The sequence below is a fragment of the Haliotis rufescens genome, unplaced genomic scaffold (genome assembly GCF_023055435.1).
Source record: "Haliotis rufescens isolate VD_foot unplaced genomic scaffold, xgHalRufe1.0.p SCAF_6, whole genome shotgun sequence".
NCBI lineage: Eukaryota > Metazoa > Mollusca > Gastropoda > Lepetellida > Haliotidae > Haliotis > Haliotis rufescens.
This window is the reverse complement of record NW_025964334.1, coordinates 23,536,061-23,554,925: the sequence shown is the minus strand read 5'-3', so window position 1 is coordinate 23,554,925 and position 18,865 is coordinate 23,536,061. Positions and strand designations below refer to the sequence as shown.

Sequence of the window (18,865 nt, the reverse complement as noted above, 5' to 3'; positions counted from 1 at the left end):
TCAGTCCGGACTAGTACAAGCAGCCACACACACACATACACGTGCATGCACGTCGCTATATAAGTGCAATAATCTTGGACGCGACGTTAAACCCAATTTCACCTCACCTCATACATGCTGACTGACACTCTTGATGGGTGAGTGATTAAAACAAATCAATACACACGCATGTGTGTGTGTGTGTGTGTGTGTGTGTGTGTGTGTGTGTGTGTGTGTGTGAGTGTGTGTGCAAAATAACTAGTAAAGTTGAGTAAGCTGGGTGATTATCGGCTGTGAAAACAATGCTTCAGAATGGTCGACGGCATGTCTCTGTGAACAAACACCTATAGATTACGGATAGGTCTGTTGGGTTTCTTAATGCTTTATTACATTTGCTGGATAATATATTTCTTGTACATCAGAATATGTGAATGTTAAGGCTTTACTACCGTTTTTCTTTATTTAGCAGGCCCATCGTACCAAAAACAGCCTAACTGTTTACTTACTATATCCCGCTATGTTTTTCATCTAAACTGTACATTACTATTTTATCAGGCCTTAATCTTATCTTTATTTAAAACTTTCTCCTTCTTTAACACAAGCCATTGGTTTCAGTATTATTAGTAATATATCCGTATTTACATATAAACATACATCATTTATAATTTAAAGTCGACATATTTCAGAAATAAACGACACATGGTCGTTGTTTATCGTACAATAAAACACTGCAAGAAGAATAGACCACTTGGGGCTGCGTTTGTCTGAGCTTGGCTGTCGTAGGGTGCAGACGTGTTTGGGGATAGCTCTGTAGCATGGGCCTTGCATAAAGATACAAAATATGCACATCTGAACATTTATATAGTCTCTGACAGCGATGGCGCAACCTTCTGACAATGAGTCCGTCTCTACTGCCATGGCGTCCCAGGTCAAAGCGACCAGTGTTGACATTGATCATCCATCAACACCTATGAAATCTAAAATGTGAATAAACTCAGTTCACTGAAACTTAAATAATTAAGGCACTTGCAGTGACCAGTTAACAAGTAATCAGTGAGATAGTATATAAATACCGGGAACGCCTAACAACTTCATCGTAAATAGACACATGCACCTTTGAATGTGGAGATCACCCCCAAAAGTCGTGGTGGCCGTAACCTTGCATATCAAGGTTTTAAATACCGAGTGAAACAATGACGAGATCCCGCCTACACTGGAAATGTTGTATGCTGAATGTCCAACAACCGCCAACACCTCTTATGATCTTATGGCGAACCAGAGCCTTGCGCATAACTAATGTCATGACATTGTCCCTGAACTGGTTGAGTGACTTCCTTCCATCAACATGAAAGGAATAGCCATAGAGAAAGAAAGGATTAAAATCTAAAGATAACCTATCTACACAGTACAAGTAGTCACAACTATTTTTCTCTATTAATAAACTGTTACCTGTGGTATTCCCTGCAAAACTCACTCAAATGCAAAAATCAAAACCCCAAATGAGATTCTGTCTACATACTCACAAAAGGTGATTGTAATGATCTCAAATTCTATCAACAGTTAAACCCCATGGCTGCTCATATTCATTTCCAATATCCTCTTACAATTTGTGGCGAACATTGAACAACCCGTGGAATGGTTCATGCCATATAAGTCCAGCAACCGAACATTAATTAAGCGTAGCCGACCTTGTGTTTATGGTCAATAGGACAATAGCCGCTCATTAACTCAAGATTTACATATCATTGTTTTGATTAATCTCACCATTCATTTGATCTGTTTGTCACTTTCAACCGAAACCTATTCCCGTGATACACGCATGACACAGGCGTGTGCAACGATTGACCCACGCGTGCTTAACGGGTTGCGCACCCGTGTCACATTAGTGTTACACCCGTTCTCAACGCGTGTAAGGGGTATGAACTCCCAGGCAGTAGTGTATATGCTTTGCCAGAAAGCAAAGTGTATGATGAGAGAGATGTTATGTTACTTCGAATGTATGTTTTTGCAAAACACAGGTCCTCGAACACACGAGGAACTCAGTCTTCATTCAGGAGATACCTTAAATTTGAAAGGGCCCTAGGCATTTCCAGTCTGATGAAGACTGATGATGTGGTGCTAACTTACTAGGGATCATAATCAAACATAATATAGGTTTGGAACCAGCAGTTTGTTGATCCTGGCAAAGCTTACACACGAATCTTTGAATAATAGCACCTTTGACAACTGGATACATAATGTGATTATCTTCGTTGTATTTAAACATACATACATGGAGTGATGCCAAGAATGACCTTTACTGTACGTGTGACCTTAACGTTTGAGTGAATTCAATAACGCATGAAGAAGTTTGTTCACCAACTCATCATTTCGTTCGGAAATAAGAACTAATTTATTAAGTATTGGTGAGAACTCACGTTTTACATGTTGTTTCCATTCAGGAATGATGAATGTGTAATCATACGTCAATGTGTTGTACTGGCGACATTACCTATGGTAATCACTTTGACATGGTTCGTGGCCAAGCCTCTCAGATTCCAGGCTAAGAGCATTCAGTATTCGCTGTCTCTCAGCATGATTAACTGTTTACTGCCTTGTTTGTGAAACACCCTTGCCCGACTATGATTATGAGGATCGCCATAATATTGGTAGTAAAGTTTAAAATATTGTTGGCGACACTATGTACAGAAAGTAATTTCGGCTGGATATATATGCCAACCCACGATGGAATCATTAACTATGAGAATATCCTCATGGAATGGAGCGGAATTTCCCGAGCAGAATGTGCTGCAAACTGTGGGTCACATCCAGGGTGCTGGTCTTTCTTCTACCACGAGGGAAATTTGTCTTGTCAAATTCACTCCATGATATTTGTGGAGCCGACTGGAAATGTCAGTGACGGTACTGCCTACTTCAGGAAACCGACAGGTAATTTGTGTAAAATTTAATAACGTCATATCACTAACTGAATTGGAAATACGATATGGAAAGGGCATATGTGTATCTACTGTTGCATCATGTAAACCTATTGAAAAAGGACGCGTATGTTAACGTTACATCTTTAAAATCGCTTATTTACCTTGCCCAACAGTATTATCCCTGCCAACAACATTAGCATGTGTTTCATTCCAAATATGACATATGGACCTGTTTAACACTTTGGAATTTTTTGTCTGTTAAAAGCAATAGATGTTTGTATGTTACATTCAGCGCCATGACTGACTGGTACCTTCCTTGTTTTGACTACCACTCACATCGGCCTGTGACACCTGTGACAACGCGAAGCATATTCAAAGAAATGCACTTGAGGGCCCGACTATTTGATACGCTGGTTTAGTAGCTGAAAATGGAAAAAACATATCTAATGTCGAAACAATACAGAGTTGTAGAGTAATACAGTATTCCGTCAAAACATATTTCGGATTGCATAGAATGACACAAAACATTAGGCTTGGAAACAAACATTGTCACATTTCAAACCGAAAAAGTTGCAACACACAATCAGACTCAAACATAATAGGTATCAACTGAGAGCTAAGAATCAAATGCTGTGAACAAAAGTGACCTTTGTTTTAAAAGTTATTTTTGTCATCCCTTTTTAAAGCAATAATTTCTCGATTGAATATATGTTTCTTTAAGTAGTTTTAATAAGTATATTTTTTTCAGTTTGATTCCTTTGATACCCCATGCATAAATATGCCTTTTCCCCAATAAAAGTATATGACTGATTAAAGTATGTGTTTCCTTGCATTCCCAAAAGGCATGGGTGATGTTCCCATTGACAGCATTACAAAAGCTGTCTCAAATATTGTTTATAATTAAACTCACAGTCAAACATAAAAATAATGATTGATTGCCATTTATTACTAACTTGTTATATCATATTCATTTAATATTAATTTATCATAAAAAATTCTAGCGCCTTTAACAGGTTTCATCAGATCACTTAAGCAACTGTTCATATACACATTCTGTAAAATTATTTTTGTCACGTTTTCTTGATTGTTGTTTTCCATGAGTCTGGTGTATTGAACATTAAATATCTAAAGTCTAATATTGTACTTTTTATCGGATATTTTAGTTTCAGTTCTTCAAATGACATCAATCCGCTATCATTGCATACATCTTTAATAGAGTAAATTTCATTATTTGCCTATTTCTGTATGTTGTACGTTGCTTGTTTGAAGTTGTGATTAAGCCATAATGACTGGAACACAATTTCTTCTATATTATCAACATTTATAATATTTTTAATACAAAAATTGTTCCAAGCTTTCAATACATCTTTCCAGTTGGGGGTTATAACATGAGATTGCTTGTCAACATTAGCACCCACAGAGAGTACATGTATATCTCTAATTGGCTCTAATGTTAATCATGCGTTATCCACCTTTCTCATATAAAAAGAGCTTAGAGCGAAAAGGGGCCAAAATGCACTTTGGCCCTTTTTGCATAGTATTGCATAAATAACATCTATGAGTTCTTGTCTGCCTTAAGAAATATTGTATGTTTTCATTGATGCGTTTTTGAAATATAGCTACTTACAATTCTATAAAAGGGCCAAAGTCACTTTGGTAGATTTTGGCTGTTTTAGCTCTTATTTCCGTGTATGGTTGAGACTGAATATCTGAGAGACATTTTGAAAGTTTGAACACCTTTTATTTATATTTCAACCATTTCAACAAAGTTAGCATTAGTTTCAATCATTTAAAAGTACTTCAATGGTATGTATTTGTACTTTTAGTAGTAGTTTATCAATCTCACATGTTAAATCCCATGCAAATGCCTGAGGGTCAAAAAGGGCCAAAATACAGACATTGGCCCTTTCCACCCTTACACAAATTAAAAACGTAAGTTTATTCCTTTTGAATGTTTTTTATAACAACATTTATATCTCTGCTGTCAGAATGCGTTTATGTCTAGGAATTTATCGGTAAAACAAATGTTCATTAACATGCATAATATTATGTGTTTTCATCACTTTTCTCAAAACAGACTCCACATGACATTGGCCCTAAGCTCTTCAATTATTTTCTTGTCAAAGTGGTCGTTTTGCTTTTGTCTTTTTTATTGTTTCGGAGAAAATTGTGAAATATTTTGTCAAGTGATGAGACAAAGTCCTCAGGAGGGTGTGGTAGCGTCGAAAATATGTGAAACAGTTTTGACAATGCTAAAGGTTTAATGACTGTAATTTTTCCTGTTATAGTTAGATTTCCTTTTCTCCAATTTGCAAGCAATATATTTATTTCTTCTGTCTTTCCTTCTGTATTGATTATCCAGAGTTCACTTAAGTTTAGAAGAAAAATAATTCCTAATACTTCATAATTCCTTATTTTGCCATTCTATTTGTAAATCTTGACATAATCGTTCATTGCCACCCGCTTTTGAGCCTATCTGTATTGCTTTTCTCTTGTCTACATTAATGTTTAAGCCAGACATTCTTTAGAATATGTTAAGGGTTGCTCGTCTTTTAATTTACAGACTTCATTGATGACATATCTTGTTAAGGTGGTAATAAGGATGTGCAGTTACATTATAATTCTAGCCCTGGTGATCATGAATTAGATATACAGTCTGACTATTCTTGCATAAACAAATCTGTTGTTATACAATGTCACCTAGGGCGAACTTTATAACAAAGCATATACAATGGCATGAAGCAAACTGTCGGGCTAAGGCAAATATACACTTCTAGAAACCTTTGTCAAATTCATGATCAGTGATGCTGATACAAAAATCATATATCACAATGTCAGTAATGGGCATTGAATATGTAACTTTGGTCAGTTAATGGAACAGTTCGATCAAGTCTCAAGTCAAGTCAAGTAATTTAATTCTCAAAACCATCAATGGTGGTACAAGAGCTGATTTTACAGAATATTTACAATTATGGACATAATTACACGTAATGAAAGACAGACACATTAGTTCGGGTTCAATATACAGCATTATTATATACATTATTTTTTTAATATATTTTAGTCTTGCAGGACAAAACACACGTTTATATTTAAAAACACTTGGCAATGTAAAATCTTTTCCCTGTAAATGCATATATCTATGAGAGCTAAAATTGAAATAGATAGAGAGTGAGTGAGTAAGTGAGTATTGCTTTACGCCGCCTTTAGCAATATTCCAGCAATATCACAGCGGGGGACACCATAAATGGTCTTCACACATTGTGCCCATGTGGGGAATCAAACCCGGGTCTTCAGCATGACGAGCGAACGTTTTAACCACAAGGCTACCCCACCGCCCCCAAAATAGATGGAGAAGCACACAGATCTAGACGGCATGTTCTGTCCCCACGGTCAATTATAATCAGAGGTTCTGTCTTTAGTAAGTAAAGGCATTGACATGTTGTGGGAAAGTAATAAATATTTTTCGAAAGGAGGAGATTCTTTAAACGAAGAATACAATAATCCCTTGTAACTATAGGATGTATAATTTCTCCATAATGGTATAAAATGATCTCGTAGTACAGAGGTGAGGTGAAATTGGGTATAACGTCGCGTCCAAGATTATTGTACTTATATAGCGACGTGCATGCACGTGTGTGTGTGGCTGCTTGTACTAGTCTGGACTTATGCCGATTTATAGTGCTAGCCCACTGAGATACCATGCCGCAGTTTAACATGAATACCCCACGCAGACACAGTATACTGACCCCGAGCCGACCAGTCCTTGTTTTAAGCCCCTCAACAAGTACCATCTTTTAACGTCTTTTGGTGTGACGCGGCCGGTGATCGAACCCCGGCCTTCCGTCGTAGTACAGATTCAACTGAGATTTTGGTAAAGGTATTAGAATTTTGGAATACTTCACAAAGTCCAAAGTGATCCAAAATTGTCATTACATTAGATAACCAATACTTTTTGTTTTTATTTATACCATTATCAAGTTTAAGAAACTTCAAGATCGTAGAGGAGACTGGAATCCTTTTTCGGTCATCTTCTCGAGGCAAGGGCATGAACCGACTACAAAAGTCTTGCCGAACTAGGCTAGAATTTCAAGGTTCGGTCGTAGCGCTATTACGAGTAACGCCCTTTTTATGTCCCTCCTATTGACCAATTAGATTCCATCACTCATATTACTTGCATTTGCTTCAAGCAAAATGGCGGCGCCTACTCCAAAAGATCTGATCGATAATCAAGATCTATATTGTAAAAAAACGGATCTTACGCAGGAAAGTGCATCAAACCACTTGAGCACCTTTATTAAAAACATAAAAAGATTTGAAATCAATGTAGTTCGTTACGCGATTTTGATTGGACTATGCAGACTCGTTAGTCCAGCCAAAATGTAACTCTGGAATACCAACCTAGTTCGGCAAGGGTGTGAACTAAACGTTTATAGGCAATTAACGTCATTGGAAGATGTTTTCAGTTGATATTTCATACCGATAAGTAATAATTTATTTTGAAATTTGGATTGTTATGTGTTATCTTCGCCGTTTGCCATATACTAGCAAATTTAGAGTAGAGTTCCTAAAAGCAGTTATTATATTCTTATATTAAACTTCTAGGTTTTCATATCCACAGATTTCACAATACAGCAGTATTAGCAGTATCATTATCCCAACAGCCTTAATTGTTCAGTCTATTGGTAGACTGTTTTTGTTGTTGCTCTTTTCAGAAGAAAATAATTAATAGTTGTAATTGTCTGTTCCTATATAATTTCAAACCTAAATAATTATAAACATCTTTAATTTCAATTTATTCTTCTCCGAAGCAAAAAGTCAATCGACAGTTTTTGGCTGGCTTGCCGTCAAACTACTTTCATCTTTGATGGATTAACAAATAATTTCCATTTGGAGCAGTATCATGCAAATGCAGCTAACGACTTTGTAAAGATTTGGGTTTATCGCCAAATATAACTGTTTCCTCTGACATAAAGGAGAATTAACATTTTAACATTAATAATAACTTATCATCTTTAGAGCATTCACTATGTACACTATTACATTCGTGAGTTAACGGGTATGTTTTCATGTTTTTTACGTACAATGAAAATAATAATGGTGACAGCTTTTCACTTTTGTCTCACGCCCGAAAAACTGTGGAAATATTCTGCGGATGTATTATTTACAAGAACACACGACTTTATATTATCATACAGACATCTTTATATCAACTTGTTATTTTTGTGGATCGTTGCTCATAATTTACTCAATGGGTTGACTGCTCCAGACTCGATTACTTACAAACCGCCGCCATGTACATGGACTATTGCTGAGAGTGGCGTTAAACACACACTCGCATGCACGCACACACGCACCCACAACTCTTTCATAAACGTATAAACTGTGCCTATTCATCATGTCAAAGCCATTTGGGGATTCCAGAATAAGTCCAGACATTTCATGTTTGACGACGGATCAAATCAAAATGGACATCGGGAAGCCAGTCTTTATGTTGATTCCGGTGACTTGGATCAATGCTCATGATCATGCTACCCATGACTGGTTTCCCTGGTCTAGACTCTATTATGAAGCGGCCGTCGTGACACAGATATATATATATATAAAATGCAGGCTATGGCGTTGAACAACATGCCCTTACTCAATAATGCTTAATGCTAACCCAAACATTTTTTAGGATATGATGAAAAAGCTATAACAGTGGTAACTTCAAAAATCAGTTACCATAATCTTTATATTCAGGATTTAAACTTCGCAAAAGCATTATGTACGGTATAAATGTTTCCCATACGTCATACTCTTCTTTTCAGAATGTTCTGTAGGCCCCACGGTTGAACACAGCGTGAAGTTGTTCGATCCGACACAAGAACCTTCTATTGCCGGCGAGGTGGTGACCTATGACTGTGATACAGGTCGGTTACCAGACACAGAGGATGATGTTACCTGTCTCATCAGTGGAAATTGGACATCTATGATTTGCAAACGTGAGCGAAAAGTTTAATTGGCACAGAATAGTGTTAACCTCCACTGCACTGTTAAATTTAAAGCAATGAGTGTTTTTCGAGATATGTGAAATATCCAAATTAGGATTAATCAGGATGTTCCTCAGCATTGACAGTCTTTAGTGATGTCTTGTAGTTTTATAGTATATTAGGTACTGGAAAAGAGAGTTTTTTCCCTGGCTTAGAAAAAGGGCAGGCTTTTTTTCGAAACTTGGTTTACCAATCCAACAAATTGTAATGATAAAAGAAGAAGAAAACTAGTGTGTTATTTTTCCACCAAACACCCACGATTTGTACACAGCAATTACAATCCTTCAATGTGTTACGGTGCCCCGTACTTTTCACAATAATATTCTTGTCACGACTATTTAGTATTTCAGTTGTAGACTGCTTTTGATTTCTTTTGCCTGTGTCATCTGAGTTGGTATCATGTCTTTGTTGATATATGTGGAAAGATGGCAACTGCGTTATAAAAGAGCATAATTCAAGGAGGGAAAACAAGTGTTTCCTGTATGAAAAAGACCAGACGTTTTGTTCAAAATATGGATGACCAATAAAAAAAGGAATTTGAACAGAAGAAGAAAAGCAGTTTTTTATTTCAACCTAACAACCCTGACTTTTTAGGCCCACGATTTGTTTCATGGGTTTAATCTTAGTCACACTTTGACTATATTTACAACATGTATCTGCGTTCATAGGTCCTTCCACATGTGCAGAGGTAAAGCGCTGTGAGAGCGGTCGCACTGATGGAGAATACTGGCTCTACCCTCCTACGTTTAATGGCCAAAAGGCCAGGATTTATTGCCATGGAATGTCGGGTAACTCCCCGGCCGAGTATGTGTCACTCGGGACTCCCAACAGTGGACACTATCCGAACACGAAGAGAGCAGACTGTGGGTCAACGGGAACGTGGCCAGATAAAGGCGGTGATACAACGTTTACCAAGATAAAGGTCAACACTGAAGTAAGTGAACATGACGTCCTTCAGTGATTTGCTTGTTTGTTGTTTAACGCCGCGTTCAGCACTATTCCAACTATATTACGGGCGGTCTGTAAATAATCGAGTCTGGACCAGACAATCAAGTGATTGAAATCATGAGCATCGATCCGCGAAATTGGGATACGATGACATGCATTAACCAAATCAGCGAGCCTGACCTTCCGATCCCGTTAGTCGCCTCTTACGATACCATAGTCGCCTCGAGCTCCTTCAGTGAATGTGAAGTGAATAGCTTATGACGGTCTGCTGAGCAAAACGAAAGAACGAACATATCTTGTCTTCTCTACAGGGTTATAAAGTAACCTATTTTAACATTGTGTTCAACCTTTTGCTTTTTAGTCTAGTTTCAAGGAGAGTTTTATTCCGAAGGATCATTATAATGTAGGTGATAAACACATCGTTGTCCAGAATGGTCGGCGTAATGAAGTAATCCATGCACGACTTTTATATTCAATTCGACTGTAAAGGTATGTATGTATGTATAACAACATGAATACAAAACTTTCTCGGTACTTTTCTGCAGGACCTCTTTTATACCGTGAAAAAAACAAACGGTAATCAGGAATGTAATGATGTCTGCAAGAAATCAACTGGGTTCATTTCCGGACTTTTAACTGCGTATGAATACATTTTTTGATGGGTATCTATTCGTCTCAATTCCAAATTTGAAAACGAACTTTGGCATTCGGTTTGGCAAAATGTAACACTGATACAATATTAAGTTTGATCAACCAGAAGAACCTCGATTCAGTTGTTTTTGTCCATATTCTGCTAAACAAATGGAAGCAGTTATCAAGGAAGAATAAGACGTGAATTTGAAAAATATACATATATGAAATCGAAGTTAAAAACCTCTATATTTAAATCATAGTTGGTTTATAAGCATGCTCTCTTGTCACAATCAGAAAGGGGGCACGGGTGGCCCAGTCGTCTAATGCGCCGCGATTCGCTGTGCAGAGTTGCGTCCCTTGGGCACGCAAGAAACCTATAATTGTGGGTTCGAATCCCGGTTCGCCCCGATAATCGGTCTAGGTTTGTCAACACCATACCCGTGCTCGTAGGTTTCACCGAAGCGGTTAACGTCTGGGACCTCCATCACTTCGGGCTTTCCTCCCACATTAAGCTGACACGCTGCGATATAACTGGAATACTTTTAAAAACGGCGTTAAACCCAACTCACTCACTCACTCACTCACTCACTCACTCACTCACTCACTCACTCACAATCAGAAAACAAACCTGAAGGCTTTGGTTGCAGTGACATAGGTTGAGACTGATATTTTCAGTATATGTAAAGGGCGAATTTAGGAATCAGTAAATCTTGTTTCATCTGCTCACATGTGCCTGCTTCATGTACCCAAACCATGATGTTCACCATCATATTTGAACCACTTCAACATACATTCCTAGAGATAATGAAGCGACCTTTATGATGATGTGTACACACCACTTCTATGATGGTTGGAAGTCTTAGCACTGTGACGCGATAGCGATGGTGTGGCAGTACGTAGCGCCGAAAGTCAACTTGACTAAATTGTACACTTTCTACATATTAGTTCGTCAAGCATATATTTGTTTTGTCAGGCGATTGTTCAGTGTTATGACCTATAATTTTGTGGCCTTGACACAGTAGTCACCATGTATTTTACTCCTTTTTGTGCATTCTGAAATAGATTTCATTATATTTGAGAAGGCGCCGTATACGCGCTAATGTGTTAACGGTGGCCATTGGCATATGCGTTGATGACCAGACTACCGACAGATTGTTGTACTCATAAGCAAGGCTTTTGTGTATATTTTAAGGCATATTAATTTTGAGTTATCGAATGAGATTATATACCTGATTTAAATCTTATTTTGCTTAATGAAGCAAGCATTCCTCACTGTCATGGTAGATGGTATCATGACGTTATGACATTCAAGTGTGACAGTCTCAAAACTGTGAGAGTGCTAAGAGCATTACTGTAAACTTTTGTATTTTACAATATCGATGAACATTAATTTTGCCCCGTAATTTGAAAATACATGTTCTACAATTTCAGAAGATTTCCGGGTTTAAATTCAACAACCTTTTTTATTTGATCAGATTGCCGCCACATGCGTTACGCGGTGTTTTTAGTGGACTCCCAGACACACAGAAAACAAAAATGTTATTCTTCATTCTGAGCTTGTTAAACCCTGCTTTGAACAGTATTGCATATTATCACGACACGTTAGCCTTATGCCAAAAGCCCCAACAGATGTCTTACCACATACGGATGATTTTTAAAATGCGTATTTTAAGTTTGGTGTGGTTGGCAAGTTTAATTTTGGTATTAGGTTTAAAATAGATTGCCAAGATCTCTTCCGAAAATCACATACATATATAGTCGTTGTTTTGTCGCACATTTGCACATTTTCTTAACATATACATGAAGATGAAACACAGTCAGACATGACACAGAGCCCCCTATACCAATGATGTTCTGTTATTTTCAGCTTTACATTGTATATATTGCTAGCAATACCACATAAACAATTTTTTTCTAATAATGATTGGGGTACATTGCCATTAAAGTAAATGGTACATAGTGAATATTCCAGTAATCAGAAGAAAATACAGCGATTGGGCATCACAACTGTATCAATGTACCAATGATAAACGTGTGATATGCAATCAAAGAGTGTTCAAACAAAGCTGGTAAATTATTTCACATATTCCTACAGACAATGGAGATTGTGTCTGGTGACCATCAGTTCGCTACATCAACGAAGATCCTGTACCCTTATGGGGAGGCCCACGATTGTTACACAAACCACGGGTCCAACAACAATTGTGGACCTCTTGGGACGTTCACTATCGACACCACAGGCACTGGGATGAGAGTTGATCTTCAGGTGAGTTCTTAGGGGACCCATTTTATTCATGATAGCGTGTTTGAATCGATTATCATGACACATCAGTTCTCATTAACATTGACCTGAATACAAGCATTTGTCAGGTGTAATAAAATGAATATTCATGCGTGATAAATACCAGATACCAATGTCACAAGCAGTGTCGATGCCATTTATTCCCAGGAGGTTTGTTAAGTAATTCTAACTTGATACATGTATCATTAGTCAGGAAACACAATTATCTACCTCTAGGTTAGCTAGAAACATTGGTCATTTTGGTTCAATCTTGTCGTGTCACCCTGGGCAAGTGACTTTGTTCAAATGTGCCTATGTTCACCCAGCAGGGAATGGGTACCCGATATGTGAGGTGGGTGTAGAACCTTCTAGCGCCCCAAGGCACCCTGGGTTGTATACTCGGCAGGGAGTTGAGAATGATAACTGGAATATGAACGGATCCACTTGGCGGGGAACATATAAAACCGCATTTGATTAGATACCAGTACCTGGATACCTGCGCTATTTACATGTATAATATTATAATGATAATAACATAGACATGTGTTTCCCAAAACCGTAATGACAATACATGTAAGGTATTTATTCAATCGTTAGAATACATGTGTTTTCTGTATTCAGGCCATCATGTCACAGTGGCCAAGAGACATATTGTTATTGTACAATCTATTATTGTCATTATCTTTTATCATTCCGCCGTTTTTTTACCAGCTATATTTCAAGAACCAGTCGTCCGATCCTGTCACCAGCAGGAGGACCAGTGCATATCAAGATCAAAACTCGGGACTAAAGGCAGAAAATTAATCCATTTAAGATGACATTGTTTATGATCCCCAACAGCCCAGTCAGCTGTCAAACATGGCAAGCTTTGCAGCATCAAATGCCCCTTTTTTGTCTTTGACTTATCTGAATAATTGCGTTGTTTGGCAGACATATTGGATTTAATGTTTTCAAATTTCATTTTGAACTCTTTTGGGGTAATTGTCTTCTAAAATGTCATCCTCTAGTACATACTAGTCAAATGCTTTACAAATGGTCACTGTACTTCCTACAAAAAAACACTGTAAAATATTTTTGAAAAAACGTCTCATTGAGTCGGCCATATTAGACTCGACTTCCCTTCTCATGTTCTAATTTGTTATGCGTTAGTTTGCCATGGAAGGGGTTGGATTTAATCACATTGATAGGCACTATCGATGGGATGATTCGTGCAAAGATGCAGAATTGCGCGCAAAACGGCGTATGAGTAAATGGCAAAACAAGATATAGATGTACTGAGCGAAACGGATGATGGAGAGCTATTTTGACAAGGGGGCTACAGTACTTTTTCTCGTGACGAACACTTTTTTTAAAAGCACATTACCCCGCTCACCCTCTTGACCTTTCACCTCGGAAGGGTGTTGAGATTTTGCGAACCGCCCTGGGCCACAAAATGGGTCTTGGGCTCCAAACGGTTCAAAGCCAACATCTTCTTCCTTAAATACTTCCAGAGCATGTGTTAATTAGTCACTATTAAATAGTGCTGAAACAAGGAATGTACGAAAAAGTGATCTTATCCGGAGGCATTCGTCAAAAACACATGCAAAGGCAAATGGATTGTACACCCGAAACACGGGAACAAATGGTACAAGTCAAAATAGAGGCATCGGAAATCATATGTGTCACACACACACATATGTACGTCAGATATGTCCTCCAAAGCGTTACTAAGACATTGAATGTTGTAACCTTGTTCAAACAAACTTTGGGCATGTGTCAAATGTCGCTCTTTGAAACTATCTCCGTAAAAAGTCGTGAAATGTTGACATCAAAGGCTAGATCTGCTGGAATCTATAGCTCGTTATAAGGGAATGCTAACTATTGGAATATTAAAGTCATCTCTCCTGTCTTTCAGTCTGAATCTCAATTCGTACATATTTACTATTAAACATAAATAAGATGATGCGGTTTCACTGGTCCGTCTTATCTCTAGCTCATGAGGGTCAATCAGTGGATGGAAATTGGCTTTTGGAACATTTATGAAGGATATCATCGATTTACCTGAAGCTGAAGATGAACTTCTTAGACAATTGCCTTCGTTTGTTTTTTGTTAATCCGAGAATCTATTCTAACTCGTATGCATAAAGAAAGGAGGGGAGCCCAATTGGTGCCTACTTCTTGCCTAAATGTCTTCTACCCCAATTTCACATCAATATGGAAGTCCATTTTTATAGCAACTGTTTTCTCAGGAAACTTTTGATGACATTTACGTTCTTTGTTGACAATTGCGTGTATCCTAAATGTTTGAAGATAGCTCATTGTGTCTGAACGTACATCAAGCTTGAAGGGAATTCACCTGATTAAGCTAAAATCCTGTTGCATTACGTAAGTGTTTCCGAAACATGATACGACGAGGCATTGAATAAGCAGAAGTCATTTCAAAATAACAAGTCGCAATCTGTTATCAAATTTAAGATATGGATGCGTGTTGAATCTACCATAAAACAATCAAAATGTCAAAACTGTTGTACTTGGATTGTTGGTAGTTGGGGGGCATTTATGAAAAGGTAGTGATGAGGTTGTGTCTGTCTTGTGACACCACCGTTTTCTAGTGTCCGTGTGGACAGAATAGGTCCCCAACACCCCATTCCTGTGATGCGCGCCGACTTGGCCTTGTTGGTCACTGTGCAATCGTTGACCTTGGCCCCTTGCTGCTGCTAATACAGCAGGTTTGCCTGGCTCGTTTAATTGCAGGCGGTCAGAATCTCTGAAGACAAAGTACTGTTTGTAAAATATCATTCACTCAGTTGTCATATTCTGTATCTTCAGGTTAAATGGGTTGCACATGGATGGAAGCCATGGGCGATATTTAGTCGCTCTAACGATGGACTTGTCATTAACTTGAACTGTGGAGGTTTCTGCGGCTGGTGTAGGGCCGACAGACCATTTGTTTTGCAACCATATCCGCTCCAAGGTACGTCTACTGAATGCTAATTAATTCTTGCAAAAATGGATCTTTAAAAGAAATAACTGGTATATTTCAGCGTCATAGCGATGAAATCTTCAACAAAATGTCGTGATTACAATATTCCATAAACAAGAACATTGCTGTCTCTATTATGTTGTTATTAGTTTTAAATGTATTCTATGGCATCGACCTCTCACCAATGAATGAAGAATCACAATATAACTTCATTTGTCTGGCACATATTATGCTTTGTATACGTGTAAATGGCTTTGGTGCGGTCGGGTAGCGTAGTGGTTGAAGTGCCGAAGACCAGGGTTCGAATCCCGACATGGGTACAATGTGTGAAGCCCATTTCTGGTGTCCCCTCCCGTGATATTGCTGGAATATTGCTAACAGCAGCGTAAAACCATACTCACTCATTCATTCACTCACTCACTCACTCACTCACCCAAATGGCTTTATCATGCCAGTAAAATACACACCTCATGAATAGCTTATACATGTTATCTGAAAATATTTCCTTCGTTTTAACATTTTATTTTAATCAAAATACAGATGGAGAATATACATCAACATACTTAACGAAATAACTTTGCTAGTAGCATCGTTCCATCAATGTATGCTTTCGGAAAATATTACCTTCCTTTTAGCATTAATTTTCTATCAATATATCAAGGTGATTAACATGAGTATTATTGTAGAAATACATACATGGGGTGTTTTATACTGTTTGCAGAGCCTGACATCGCCACAGCCACCAGTTTGACATGTGACTGAACTGGACTTTCACTGGCTTCGAGGTCAACAACAATAATTATCACCCGCATCTTTTTATAGGAATTATTCGTAGATATTATGATCCTCAAATTGAGAAAATGAGACAAGGAATACAGACACTTAGTAAAATGAAGCTCCATGTATTGGAGTGATAGTTTTGGTAATAAACACACAACCCTTAGCATGCGTAATTTGTTTTACGTTTACATGCAGTGTATTTCATGGCGGTATACAGTAGAACATGGTATAGTACAATATAACGAAGCCATAAATTATCAAGCGACTTGCTTGACACTGTTTCTAATAGAAACTGACGAATCGCGTTGTTAACAAACGTCCTTCAGCAAAACTGGGGCTGTGCCATAGAAAAAGGATCATCGATCAAATTTATGCCAGGAGGATGTAACAAAACCTGAAAGGAACCACATTTCGATGGGGCTGTTTATTTATCAGTTGAAACATTTATCTTTAGTCTATGACCATATACAGAGGTATATATCCTTATGTTACTTAAAGCCACACCCAGCTATAATCCAGTTAGAATTATGACGGCGGCCTGAAAATATTCGGGTTTGATCCAGCCAAATATTTAATCATTTGCAACGTCCCACGCAATTGTCTCGTTGTGTATGCCAGCACTTCCAAGTGGTTTATTTGTTTGTTTGTTGTTTAACGCCACACTCAGAAACATTCAAGCTGTATGATGGAGGTCTGTAAATAACCGAGACTGGACCAAAAAAAAAAGTCCAGGGATTGACACCATGAGCATCGATCTACGAAATTGGGATTAAGACAGTTCTAACCCTTATTGGGGCGGTCGGGTAGCCTAGTGGTTAAAGCGTTCGCTCGTCACGCCGAAGCCCCGGGTTCGATTCCCGACATAGGTACAATGTGTGAAGCCATTTCTGGTGTCCCCCGCCGTGATATTGCTGGAATATTGCTAAAAGCGGGGTGAAACCATACTCACTCACTCACTCTAACCCGTATGTTCATGGGTTGGAACTGGTACAAAGCTTGGTGACCAGCTGTTGATAACGTTCTGTGTGATGATTAGCTGAATGTGTAGGTTACGCAAGATAACACAAACGGGAAATTAAATTGGAATAAGTAATTATAAAAAGGTTCAGAGACGGGCCATGAAATGTAAACCAAATACTCACAGGTCAAAAGACAGGTGCAGACCTTTTATGTCTATTTCCGACACTACTTTGGTACAAATATTTCAATAACGTCGAACATGTTCCAGAGATTGAAATAAAAGAAAAACATAACACTAACGTCACATATGACATGTCGGGAATATCTTATTAATTATATCGTAGGTCTATTCTTAATCTTTGTAACTTTATGACAAAAACATTGACGCTAAATGAATCATACTAACGATGTCGCCATCCCGAAACAAATGAAATATATTTTCATTGGCGTACCCAAGCATTGATTAATGAAAACTTCATCTGACAAAAGGTGAAGAATAGATGATGTATTTGAACCACGGCCAAGGAACGTCCACTGGTTTATCTGATCCCATCTATCAAACATTGATGATCAGACGTGCAGCCAACCGAAACACGACATTCTCATGAGAATAACCGTCAATAGAATAGCCCCAGCAGTTTTCTACCAGTCACCAGAACTCGTAGTCACACTATGAGTAGACAAATACCATTTACATATTTAACACATTGCCAATGAAATCAATAGTAGAAGGACGTGATGAAAAAAAATGTTAGTAGCCTTCAATGAGTTTAATTTGTTAGTGTTAGTGTTAGTGTTAAGGGGTGTTTTGTGACACTTCATGTTGAGGTAAAGCGTGTAGGAGCTGCACATAGGACGCTTCGCCTTCTCAGATGTCTTTATTATACATCGTATTTTTTAAAATAATCGTTTACTGGATGTCTTAAAAACATAACACTATATGTATCTAAAATGAATTGTATGTGTTTTCATTTCAGAGTAAAACAAGGTGTGTTGAATCAGTAAAATATATTGAATAAAATATTCTGTCTCAAATAATATTAGTTGGAAGAGTCTATATACGTTTGGTAAAGCCCAGGAGAAGTGACATAGGTTTACATACCATGTTCTATTCCCTTGTTGATGAAAGTGTAAAGTCCATCGATAGTGTACTTGCCGTGACCTGACTGGGATATAATCAAATATATCTTTTGATATCAACCGTTTGAACCGTTTTCGTATATCAAATATCCTTAGAAATTTGTGGATGAATTACATGCACGGCTTGTGGCCAACAGCCATATGTACTTGCACTTCTTTAAGCTTTATGGTGACTCGCTTATGCATTACAAACGTCATGAGGAGAAACAGCATGCATAATGGATGACCTGTG

At 37.9% G+C, this 18,865-nt stretch overlaps 1 protein-coding gene across 1 annotated transcript; it reads left to right on the top strand.

Moving 5' to 3' along the window:
- Nucleotides 1-2,662: 2,662 nt before the first annotated feature.
- Nucleotides 2,663-16,919, top strand: LOC124111263 (A disintegrin and metalloproteinase with thrombospondin motifs 9-like). Its single transcript, XM_046470911.2, has 6 exons — nucleotides 2,663-2,907; nucleotides 8,708-8,881; nucleotides 9,598-9,863; nucleotides 12,606-12,776; nucleotides 15,600-15,744; nucleotides 16,475-16,919. Exons 1-6 carry the CDS (start codon nucleotides 2,691-2,693, stop codon nucleotides 16,513-16,515), a joined length of 1,014 nt encoding a protein of 337 aa, XP_046326867.2. The 5' UTR covers nucleotides 2,663-2,690; the 3' UTR covers nucleotides 16,516-16,919.
- Nucleotides 16,920-18,865: the final 1,946 nt, after the last annotated feature.

What these genes read in the sequence shown, in the direction of transcription:
- LOC124111263 (XM_046470911.2), top strand. Translation starts at nt 2,691, where the DNA reads ATGCCAACCCACGATGGAATCATTAACTATGAGAATATCCTCATGGAA. An exon ending in GACATCTATGATTTGCAAAC is followed by an intron (nt 8,882 to 9,597) that starts GTGAGCGAAAAG and finishes CTGCGTTCATAG; the next exon opens with GTCCTTCCACATGTGCAGAG. An exon ending in GCAACCATATCCGCTCCAAG is followed by an intron (nt 15,745 to 16,474) that starts GTACGTCTACTG and finishes TACTGTTTGCAG; the next exon opens with AGCCTGACATCGCCACAGCC.